At 42.1% G+C, this 11516-nt stretch overlaps 1 protein-coding gene across 2 annotated transcripts; it reads right to left on the bottom strand.

The window, feature by feature from the left end:
• Window positions 1-2448: 2448 nt before the first annotated feature.
• Window positions 2449-11062, bottom strand: PISD (phosphatidylserine decarboxylase). 2 transcript variants are annotated; one of them, XM_010085968.1, is made up of 7 exons: window positions 10399-11062; window positions 8040-8205; window positions 5728-5964; window positions 5470-5608; window positions 4382-4528; window positions 3272-3432; window positions 2449-2969 (listed from the first exon to the last, which is right to left on the bottom strand). In XM_010085968.1, the coding sequence occupies exons 1-7, from the start codon at window positions 10593-10595 to the stop codon at window positions 2745-2747; spliced, it is 1272 nt and encodes a 423-aa protein (XP_010084270.1). In that variant the 5' UTR covers window positions 10596-11062; the 3' UTR covers window positions 2449-2744. The 2 variants fall into 2 exon arrangements, with proteins under 2 accessions (XP_010084270.1, XP_010084271.1); XM_010085969.1 differs by having other exon boundaries at window positions 10593-10799.
• Between the last annotated feature and the right edge of the window lie 454 nt (window positions 11063-11516).

Here is an 11516-nt window from a genome sequence, read left to right as displayed (position 1 = left end):
TCAGGGGTAGGACTTTTTGCCCCTTTCATAGCAGGGGAGGATGGAAGAGATGTATACATTCTCTTAGTCTATGTATGGCACTTTGATAAATTAAATATTTTTTGTTTGTTTTATTTTACTAAACCAAACAGAAATTAAACATACCTCCTGCTGCACTTGCAACACCTAGTTTAGGTTACCCTGACATTTCAGAAAGATAAGCAACACTGATAAGACTCTTTATTTCAAAATGTTTGCAATTAAATGAGTTAATGTCAGTAAGTCATACGCTTTGACATACAAAAATACCGTGCTACTGATACAGTCGAAGAATTAAATGGATTCTCCATGCAGGAGAAATTCACAGCATTATCAGTACCCTCTAGGAACTTTGCTTTCACATCCAGGGCGCATTGCTGACCACTGCATAACAAGTAATGTTTGTTAATCAGATAGCTCTGCACAGTATTAAGACCATCACAGAAACAGCCCCTTGCATGCTGAATCCTCTCCTCCTTCTCAGATTTCTAATAAAGCAAACATGAGGTAACCCATCCTCCATCACTAGGCTAACAGTAACCTTCAGCTACTGTGGATAATGATGCTGAGTAGGAAGAAATTAAAGCTTAACATTGCTTTGGCTGTGTCTGGATGCCATAAGCCCCAGCAGAAAAGGGGGAAAAGATTCAGTTGTCTTTCATCTGGTGGAACAAATTTGCTTTCTACTGTTAATGTGATGTTGAAGGTTAGTCAAAAGGCTAGTCATAGCTTTATCCTTTTAGGGTTGATGCTTGCCTGTCTTTTTTTCACTCTCAATGATTTAAAAAGTGCACACTTCTATAACTTGTAAATGGTAATATACTGCTGTAGGAGTCAACTTGCTAATGCCAATAAGCTTAACAAGATAGGTGGCTGAGAGCCACTTCAAGCTTTCAAACTCCTCCCCCTGTAAAGTGAGGAAACTTTGACTCTCAGAGCCAAATGAATTTTCTCCTGCTTGTCACCTGAACAGTCACCATCATCTGCATCATCTTTGGGCTACATCACTTAGAGGTAGTCTATCATCCCTTCTTTTCTGATGACAAGCTAAGCATACAGGACTTGGCAAACTGAACATTTGTACAACAAAATTATATTCTATTTCCTGCGGTGCATACAAAGAAGATAAGTTTTTCTTTAGGAAATTAGAGATGGTCAAAGCCTACCATCTCCTCAAAGTAGCAGAAAAACACCCAAGGCTCAAGCAAATAGTAATACAAGAAATCTTTCAGCGAGCAGAAAGGCAGCTTTCACAAGCATGTCCACTTGAGCAAGCTCTGGCCAGCAAAGTCAGTTGTAAGTGTTTGAGTGCCTGGACTTGAAACAGTTTATTCTCTAAAAATAATTGATACATTGCTTTAAAACTCAACTTCTGTCAGTGCCATATAGTACCACATTCATCAGATCCAAGGCGTTAGATTTTAACTCTTCTTGCCATAAAGTTATGAAGAGGAGCTAAAGTTTTGCTGTAGGATGAAGCTTCAGCATAGGGCTTTCAGCCCCCAGCCCATTCCGAGCATTAAATATGAGGGCAGAAGTCAGAGCAGATGAAATTGTTGCCAATCCATTATAGGATGGCCAGGTTGGTGCTTAGGAGGCACCTTCAGATTGTTTCAAAGATCTATAATGTTTTTATACAGTCAGTGCATAGGGCATTTCACTCCATGCAATAAGAATTGGTCCTGAAGTACCTGAAACTGTTCTGTAAATAGAAGAATTAATTCTTCAAGAATTTAGTGACAAAGCAACAATGAAGATACATAGCAGAAAGTAAAAACATTATTTGTCTGTTGTCTCATTACATCACACAAGAAAAACCTCCTCCATGTCTTCCAACCCTTAATCCAAGAGGTAACTGTGTCTCATACAAGCAAAATCTTTTAAGGCCTGGAATAGCAAAATAAAACCATGGATTAGGAAAAAGACATGCAGCTTTACCTGCTTTTTTTTTTTTTTTTTTTAAAGAAAATACTAAGATGACCAGTTTCATCATATGGAATGCAGACACAGTGTTTTCTCATTTAAAATACAGTGCAAAGTCCATTTTTAAAGGGACAGTGTCAGGTAAAAGAATCAAAGTTGTCCAACAGTAGAAAACCTGGATGAGTGTCATTTACTGTTACTGAAGGTGTCTACTGTACGTATTGCTTAGTTTAGACTGTGAAGCCATACTAGCCCATTTACCTGTTTGGTGCTCTCTACATTCACAGGCTGCCTTTATATAAGAACTTCAGGAGAGTGTCTTAGAATAAAATAAATATGAGAACACATTCTTTACTCAAGGTCTGAAAAACAGATATTGCAAATACAAGGTACAAGGTCTGATTCAGCCTGTCAATGTCCCTTTAAATACAGTTAATCTCTACCTCCACCCTTCCCCATTGCACCTGCACAGCCTAGGAAGGCTTAAAAGGGACTTAGAGGCTCTAAGAACATAATTATCCTGTGGCACATTGAGGGGAGAACATGAGAGACTGCAGGCACAGGGTGGGACAGAAACCTCCATGCTCAACATCTTTAAAGGCAGCTGTACCTGATACATATTCAATTCTCTTCCTGCATTCAGCAGCATGTAAATATAGACCAAATACTCTCCAGTTTAACAAAGCAATGACATCTTCTGTTTTCCTCACCCAGGTCCTGCTGAGTGATAGATACTTGTGAAGTGAGACACGCAGTGGTGTGATAAGAGTCCCTTTGTATATAAAATCTTGCTGAGAGAGTTTCTACAGAGAGCCCAGTGCTTCTCCAAAGCGGATTTTCTGTCCGGCTTTGAGCTGGAATTTGAAGTCCTTGGGTGCCTCAAAGATTAGTACGATTGTAGAGCCTAAGTTAAATTCCCCTAAATGTTCCCCTTTCCTCATGGGGATTCCCTCCTTGTTGTTGTTAGATATGAAGCTGAAGTCATTGTAGGAGCCTTTAGAGTAGCATGGACTATTGGTGTGCAAGTCCTGTACAGAGAAGGAAGAAACAGTTACTGGAGATTTCAGTACTCTGTATTCATTAGCACAGCTGTAGACTCTGCCTATCCAGGCATTTTCAATACAGGAACTTACTTACAGTTCTGAAGTGCAATAGAAATATTAAAAAAATAGTCTATACTGGAGATGACTCCCTTTAAATTGGTCTTAGAACATCAGTGTTGTAAAACACCTTAATTTCAGGGTAACTTTTTTTTGGTAATTATCTTTTATTATACTGTGCCAGCCTCAACCATCAAAACCAGAAAGCTGCCTAGTAATATTTTGCTCACCTGGTCAAAGTAGATGCGGATAGAGCCAACATTTGTTGCTCCTACAGCTGTTAAAGAGAAGAAGCCATGTTTCCAGTCACCTGTAAGGACAACCCGTTCATTGTGGCAGAACAGTTCCTTGATCCAGCGAGCAACTCCAGGATTCACAGACATCAGAGAGCCTGCAATAGTGAGAAAATACTCGAGCTAAGTAAGCAGTATTGTAATGCCATCTAAATGGTTAATTGTCATCTGACAGGCCCTTAAGAGAGAACAGGGTAAGGACAAAGGAAGAGGCAGTCCCTAGTCTCAGCCCTGATAGACAGAATTGAAAGAAGCCTTCTAATAGGCACAAAAGATCCATCTAACAAAAGGCTACAGGCTACTAAAAGGAAGATAAAGAACCTTTTGCAGCTTAGGAACAGGTTTCACTGGTTAACTATCCAGTGCATGAGAGCAGCCCCTTCCAGTTCTCTTTGGTAAATGCATAAAAGTGGTTACCCAGCCTGTGGGCTGAAAACCAAGTAGGTGTCTAGCTAGAGCTGACCAGGAAATACTAATAATTTGTATCAGTTAAAAATAGTTTATTACAAGAGAACCCTAAAGCCACTTAGTAAGGTATATTCACTACACACATCATTAGCAATAAAATGCATCTGCTGTGCCACATTGAATCTGATAGTAGCATTACACTAAAATGCTTTTGCTTCAATCTGGAAATTGACAGATTTCTCAAACCTTGTGGGAGGTCTCTGTCTCTCCCTCAGGGTGTTTGAAACCAAATCCAAGTACTTAGGTTTTTGCTAGATACCAAGAAGTAAAACATTTTTGTTATCTGCTGGACTACAGTATGATGATCTGCAAAGAGGAGGACGAAAGTATCTGATCCCAGCTCCAATTGCGTAACTGTTTAGTTGCATCTTCTTTGCTAAGCACAGGAAAAGAGGTCATTTTAGGTTAGTGTTTGCTCTGTTCTGCAAAACTATCTCTATTTCAGGTGCAAACTAAACAAATTGTGTTTGTTTGGGAATGAGTCAGGTCAGCATAGATCAGTTATTTCCCACCGGCACGTCTCATTCAGCAATGGCCCATACCAGTGCTGCATTAGTTTTCTAGGAACGAAAAACCTACCTGGGAAGTGACGGCGGTGTGACACTCTCCAGTCAGTGGGTGAGTGGAAGCAGTGATAATCCCCTGGTGCAAGGTAGATTACGCAATGGTAAAGCTCATTCCCCTCCTTTGTCACTAGTTGTTGCTGGAAAGAGTTACCCGATGGGGCTGCAAAGAAACCATGGAAAGAAAAGGGTTAAAGATATTATTCACGCAGTCATCTCCCATAGCCAAGCAGTCTATATTAGAACCAGCGGTAATAGCAGAGGACTAAATGCAGTCCATATGTATTGTGGGGACTACGAAAAGATACACTTCATCCAGGAATATATCATCCTGGATAAGGAACCAATATTTCAAAGTGTTCTTTTCCCTTTATAACAAAGTTACATCCTGTATTGTTTTAATCATTTTGGAAGTTCCTGAATTTTGGAGTTTTCCCTTCCTGAAACAGAACAGCAGAAACTGAAATCCCATGAAACAGAAAAGCTACCTTTTCAAGAACAGAATTTTTCTCAAAGCAATGCTTTTAAGAATTTGTGAAGAGTCCCTAGTTTTATAAAATGCATTAGTCTTCATGTTGAAAATAATCCTGCTGTTCGCAGAACTTGGTCTCTCCAGTCCCCTCACCGGTTTAGAAAAATGTGTTGCCATCATTTAAGCTCAAGGGCTTGGAGCCAGCAGCAATAGCACAAGTCATTAGAAGTACAGTGCTTGAGCATAAGTCTTGTTATGGTGTAGCTTATACAATTCTTGCTAACCAGGTCCCTTGAGCACATTTCAGTCTGATGGCAGGAGTGCTACAGCCTCATTATAGTGGCAGATCTTGGAAGTCAATTGTAATTCTCAGTATAACCATGAAAAAAAGAACTAAGCAACTAAATTCAGATAATCAGAATGAGCCACGCAAGATGATATAAAGCTGCTGGTGAGAAAAAGAAGAACTAGAACAGGGATATGTTTATCCCCAGATAAAACAAAAAAAATCAGACCTGCTTTTGTTCCTGACAATGTGTGAAAGAAAGAAAAGAAGTAATCTCTTTTCTCTTGATCACTGAGAACACTGAAAGTGCAGAGCAGAATAAATGCGGAACTGGTGCAGAACTCACCCTGGCTAAAACGCAGTTCTTCTCTTGAGATACGAGGTCCCAAGAAAGATTCCAGAGAATAAGTAACCCCTTTTACTTGCTCCACTTCACAGTTTTTTACTTGTCCAAAATTAAGGATCTTTCCATCAGAGGGACTAATCTACAGTGAAGAGAAAAAAATGAAACACATTAGGAAGTAATTCCTCATGAAGCAGACATGTTCCTTTGGGAGGAGAAAGCTGGTAGTGTAGCGTAAAGCCTTCATCTTCTTTTACTCACCACACTGTGCAAACAGCAGACTGGCCGCGCTTGTGGTTTTAGCTTCCGGCGGAAGAATTCGCTGAGGTTTCTATAGTGATGCAGATCTTCAACAGCTGCCTCCTTCATGTTCACTCCAAACGTCCAGATGTACAGGCTGTAAACAGGCTTCCGCAGCCATGTGGGCAGCTCCACCTGGTTCAGGCGACCCCAGGCTCGTGAGAGCAGTCGAGTTGGTACTGATTTGTACAGAGCAACCTAAAGAAAGAAGAATTGCACCACGTCATTCCGTTCTTCCCACCGATGGCTTTCTCTCACTTCTCCCCATAAAACAGAGAGGATCAAACTGTTCCTGCTGCTCACTCCCTTGAATTCAGTGGGCTATACCACACACAAAGTAGCCTTAAGCCAGCAAAAAATTAGCACTGCACTTCATCCTGGCTCTCTTCATTCTGAGGGGAGCAGATGAGGGACAGAATGAAACTCGCTATAACCTGATACTGGTTATGGCCAGCATCTCCACTACCCTGCAGGCTGAAGCTCCATGGTCAAGTTACTGGAAACTGCCCAATGTGAGGCTTACAGAAAAAAGACACATTTCACATGTTCTAGTAGAACACTCATCAGAAGGGTTTAATGTTACCAATATATTCATTTTTGTGAATAACCAAATGCAAATTGAAAATTAGTTTCTCGGTGTTTGATGACGTATTTCTCAGACCACACCACTAATGGGGGTGTTTTCCACATCCCAGGATTGTACTGCTCTAACCATACTTGTACAATCAACGAAACATACCACTGTGGATGCAGCTGCACCAGTAGCAACTTATGCCAGCCTTACTCCTTCTCTCGCAACAATGGGAGCTGCTAATTGCAAGAGCATCAAGTGCCTTTATTCCAGTAGAAATGGCATTTGGACTTACAGTAAAGCGTAAGTTTTAGTAGCAAGAAAAACAAATGAAACAATGTTGGCAAGTATGTGTTGTTGATGTAACTGGACAGATGACAGTGTCTTCCTGTTGCTAATTCCAGCAGGTAACTCTGCTGGGATTTGTGGTACTTACTGTCAGCCAAAAAGCTCATATGACCATGATGTAATCGGGGGGGGTGGGGGCATGTGGACCAAGGGAACTGAACCTTCTGAAACCAGTTTAGCAAAAGAATAAGTGATCTCCTGAATCTGGTACATATTGAACAGTACAGCTCAGCTACATTTAACTCCTGACTACAAGTTGGGATTTTTTTCTTTTTCTTAGTGAGAGTCATCATTTATTCAATATTAATCATATCCTTCCTAATTAAGTCTTGCAGAATACAGCCATAAACACAAACAGAAACGCACACTGGCTGAGAGCCTGGCCATCATATAAAATACAGCAAACTAAGCTTTCACTCACAAATCACCATCCTGCATCACATCACAGTACAGTGACATTTCACAAAGAAAACACCAACCTAATCTTACTTCAGGTAAAGTCTTCTACATGAACAGTGCCTTAGGTTATATAAGCTTCAGTAAAAATGTTTAGCCATTTTATTTGACAAGCCTTATACAGGTAATTTCTAAAATCAGTTTTGCTCCGTTTTCTACAAACACTGACAATAAGCAGATACAACCGTAACATCACAAAAACTGTCAAAAGTGGTATTTCCCAGTAGCCCCTTCTCTTCAAAAGAGCCTGGTTTTCAAGTTGATGGACTCAAACAGAACAGCTGTTCCATGAAATAGTCTTAAGAATGGCAATTTCGTTGCAGTTTTCAATCAAAATATTTGTGTGTTTGTTGCATTCGGACATTGCATGGTTTGTGGGGAGAATAACCACAGGTGAGGCATCCTACACCCTGCTCTCAGCCGTGTCAGAGCAGAGATTTGCATATCATTTGGACAGGCTGGGTTACAAATGCTCAAAGAACTTGAGGAACAAACCCTCTCTGTGCAAAAATGAGAGAAAGCGAGAGACTGTTTCAATGTGGCCAGGAAAAAGAACTTGAGAAGAGGTCTGGTCTGCCTTATCGCAGTCCTGATACTTTGAGGTGACTGAATTAATGCAAAAGTTTCTGTTGATTTTCCTGGGCAGACCTCTGACTGTTAAGAGGACAAAGAAATTATCTGCTAATGAAAAATCACTTGTTTCTGAAGCAATTAATCAACACAACTATGACCAGTAAAAACTCAAGGGAAACATGAATTGCATCCCTCTGCTTTCATACTAGTGATTATCAGCCTGTCCTATACTAAGAATCTTTCTTTCTACCCAGCTGTTTCCAGCTCCCTTCAGTATCAAACAGCTAACATACACGAAGCGCAAGAGAGACCTGCTCACACTTACCCTGCTCATAGGCCTCCATCCCACTCTGGTCAAGGGTTTAAGAGCACCAAAAGGCAGAAGATAATAGAGAATAGTCAGAGGCCAAGAACGGAGTTTCAGAGCAGGCCTAGACATACAGCTTAGCTGGCCCAACCTTCGCCTCAGGGCCAGCTGGGGAAATTGCAACCTGAAAGATTACATACACAACATAAGAGGGTCAGCCATCTCAGCTTCAGAACCACCAGCTTCTGATAGCTGGGGATGATTTATTCCTGCTAATCTTTACTTAAACATTGATTCTGCAAATATTTACTCCTTTATTTTGATCAGTTCTTCCCCTTCCCAAAATAGAAGTCCAGTTTACCTCAAAAAAAAACCAACCCCAAGAAACAACAAAAAAAAAAAAAGAGATAAATCCTCTGTCTAAAAAATGGTGTTCACTCTCATAGGTCATGTTTCATGAATGACACCCTCAAAAATTAAAGGCAAGATCACCTGCAGGTGACATCTGAAAACAAAGTCACAGCTGGTTCATGCAACTGACAGCATGATAGCTTACAGTGGAAATAGCAAAGAGCAAAGGTTCTTCTTCCAAATATCAGAAGATAACATCCCCAGAAAATGTTTCAGCTGTTGGATAGCCAAAGTGGACAGCAAACAATATTATGAAAGCTACAAATCTGTAAGAACTCCATGGAGGAACAATTTTAAGGAAAGGAGAGATACTCTGATGAAAGAAATCTTTGAAACCTAACAAATTGAGGTCCCTCAGAGTGTTCACCTGTTGAAGGCATCTTGACTAGATTGTGCCTCAAGTTGTGTTTTGTATCACAAAAGTTGCTGGAGTCAAATTTACACAGACCTGTTGGTCATTCACTAACTTTGGGAAACAAACACTTACTTGAGAATCAACAGGAGTGGCACTCCTGAGTTAATTAATACAATTTACAAATGACTGATTCCAAAATACATCTTTCCAGGTCTTAAAACGTTCGCTGGGCACCCTGGTTCTGAACAGAGAACCGGGACAAAGCTGATATTACTAGTGCTACCAGACAATCTAGTCTCCATAGCCCAGTAACCAACTCCTTTGCCTCATAACCAACTGCATCTATCTTATTTTTTGTCATGTGGATGCGCCAACTGAGTGGAAGCTAATTTTGCACAAATGGCCATGGGGAGAAGTTGAACTTTTACCTCTTAGAGGGAAAAACTGCTCATCTTATTATTAGCACAGGATATCATGGGCCTTAGTCTCATCTGGATGAGACCCCTGAAGAAACTATTGGTATTTCCAAAGTCACATTAACAAATTAAAGTCTGCCTGAGGGCAAAATATTCAGATCTTCTGGGCATTGACTTAAATCCTGGCTAAGAGACTGTTCTCTGTGCACTGCTGAAGGCAGTATGCCTGCAAGCAGGGTACAACTCTGTGCGCACACAAACTGGAAGCGGTACATCCTGGCTGCTCTGAACAGCTCTCTCCCTCACTGGATTACAGAATATGAAGGATGAACTATAAAATACTGTGTGTGTCTTTCCAAGAAGGAAAGAAGCTGAGTAATTAAAAGGAAATTTTCTTGCCAACAGAAGTTTGTCTTTTCAAAACTTGGATCATAATTAAAATGCCATGCAGGCAGCTACAACTGTCACCACTTTGGGATGAAAAACGGTGCTTTTGGCTCAAAGATTTTTTTTTCTACAGTGAGCACCACTTCTTTCCCCCCTCAAGAACTAATAAATAAAAAACAGAATGATCTGTGCATCACAATGCAAGGGAAAAAACAAACAAACAAACAAAAATGCTGAGGGGATGAAGTGCTGTCTCAGCACAGGTAAAGCCGGCTTTCTCAGCAGGAGGTGGGACTGACTGGACATGGGAACAGGAAAGGACACTTCTTATTCTTCCTCCCATCCTTACCACCCACCAGCCTGCGGGCTGCTCAGGGGCTGGGGGGGCTGGCAGCTGGGTTGCCAGGATCGAGCACAGAGGTCCGGCTCCCCCTCCGCTGCTCTCCCCCTCTTCACTGCAGTCGTTCATGGACCAATCCCTGCAGAGCCGCATCCTGGCAGCTTGCTTGGGAGCCCTCGGGCTTCTGCTGCCTTGGCCTGGTTTCAGAGCAGTCCCTCACTAATTTTTCCATTCTCCTAGTGATGGAGAGTGGAAAGGAAAGGAATGAAAGCCTCCTCGTTCCCCTTGTCATATAACAGCATGCCCTTCTCGGCCAATTCAATGCATAAGGAGCTTTACAGTAATTAGGCCAAACAAAAGCTTTGCAGATGGCTATTGCTCCTTCTGCCCAGAAACCCTCCCCTCCTCCCTCCCTCGGTTTCTCCCTTCAGTCACCATTCCTGCAAAGCAGAAAATACTGAACAGTACCTGAAACGAGTTCTCCTATTTGGTGTACCCCCGGCAGAGCCAGCCGGGCCTGGACTCTCCAGTTGTGGGTGCTGGTCCCCGGCACAGCTGCTGCTGCCGCCGTTCCCTGAACGCAGCCTCCGGACATGAACTTTAACTTTGCGGAGGTTGTAGCAAGAGGGTGGAGGGTTAGATAAAGCTTTATAGCATCTCACCATTTCCCTGTGTGCAGATGTGGTCCCTGCAGGGTGTTTGACTGACACATCGTCAGGGTGACGGCTGGTTGCAAGGCTCAGTCTTTTTTCCTCTACCTCTCTTTCCTCTGCTTGCTCCGGCACAGGAGAGAGGACACGGCGTCACAGTTCCTAATTCCCCCGATGGTTTGTCTCTGGATTCCCCCTCTGCTTCCCACTTGAATCTCTGCTACCAGGCTCGCAGCTATTGCAAACAAACAGGCATTGTGTCACATTTCAACATCCCACTACAAAGCCGACTCTGCACAAGAGAAAAATGAGCTGTCCGTATAAGCAGTCCTTGCTCCTCGCTAGTCAGGGTGGCCATTGAAACTCAACTCTCCAAAAAACACCCTGCAGTCTCAGGGTGCCGGGCAGCGATGCACTACAGCCGGATGAGCAGCCAGCTGGCCTTGTATAGCTAACCTCAGAGCCAGTCTGAAGCCGAGGCTGGGAGGAGGAGTGGGGTGGAGAAGAGGAGGAGATAATTCCCAGCTTCAATTCTGCAGTGCAGCAGCTGCCGCTAAAACACTTCTGGACTGCTGGGCACCAAAAATCCTTTCCTGCTTTTAATGTCCAGCTTGGAAAGAAGAAAACAGAAAGGAAAGGGACATCTTTCTACTTCACAGCCCTTGACAGGAACCAACATCCATCTCCTGAATTCTCTTTCCATCTCAAAAGACTCACATAGGGAGCAGGTAACAGAAATTCTTCTGCAGATACCCAGATACGTAATGAAATAGGCCGGTTTTAGGGTCAGGTATGAAAAAAGTGTTAACACATCTGTTATGTGACTCTCAGTACTGTCACAGTTTTACATCTAGTAGAACTAAAATACAAAACATGAGTAAAGGAAGCTGTTCTGGTTTTGTTTTTCTAAGACAAAAGGCTGCAGTGTTTCTACTT

This window comes from Pterocles gutturalis, unplaced genomic scaffold, assembly GCF_000699245.1.
Source record: "Pterocles gutturalis isolate BGI_N339 unplaced genomic scaffold, ASM69924v1 scaffold38410, whole genome shotgun sequence".
NCBI lineage: Eukaryota > Metazoa > Chordata > Aves > Pterocliformes > Pteroclidae > Pterocles > Pterocles gutturalis.
Note: the sequence above shows the minus strand (reverse complement) of the source record. Positions and strands in the feature narration are given on the sequence as shown.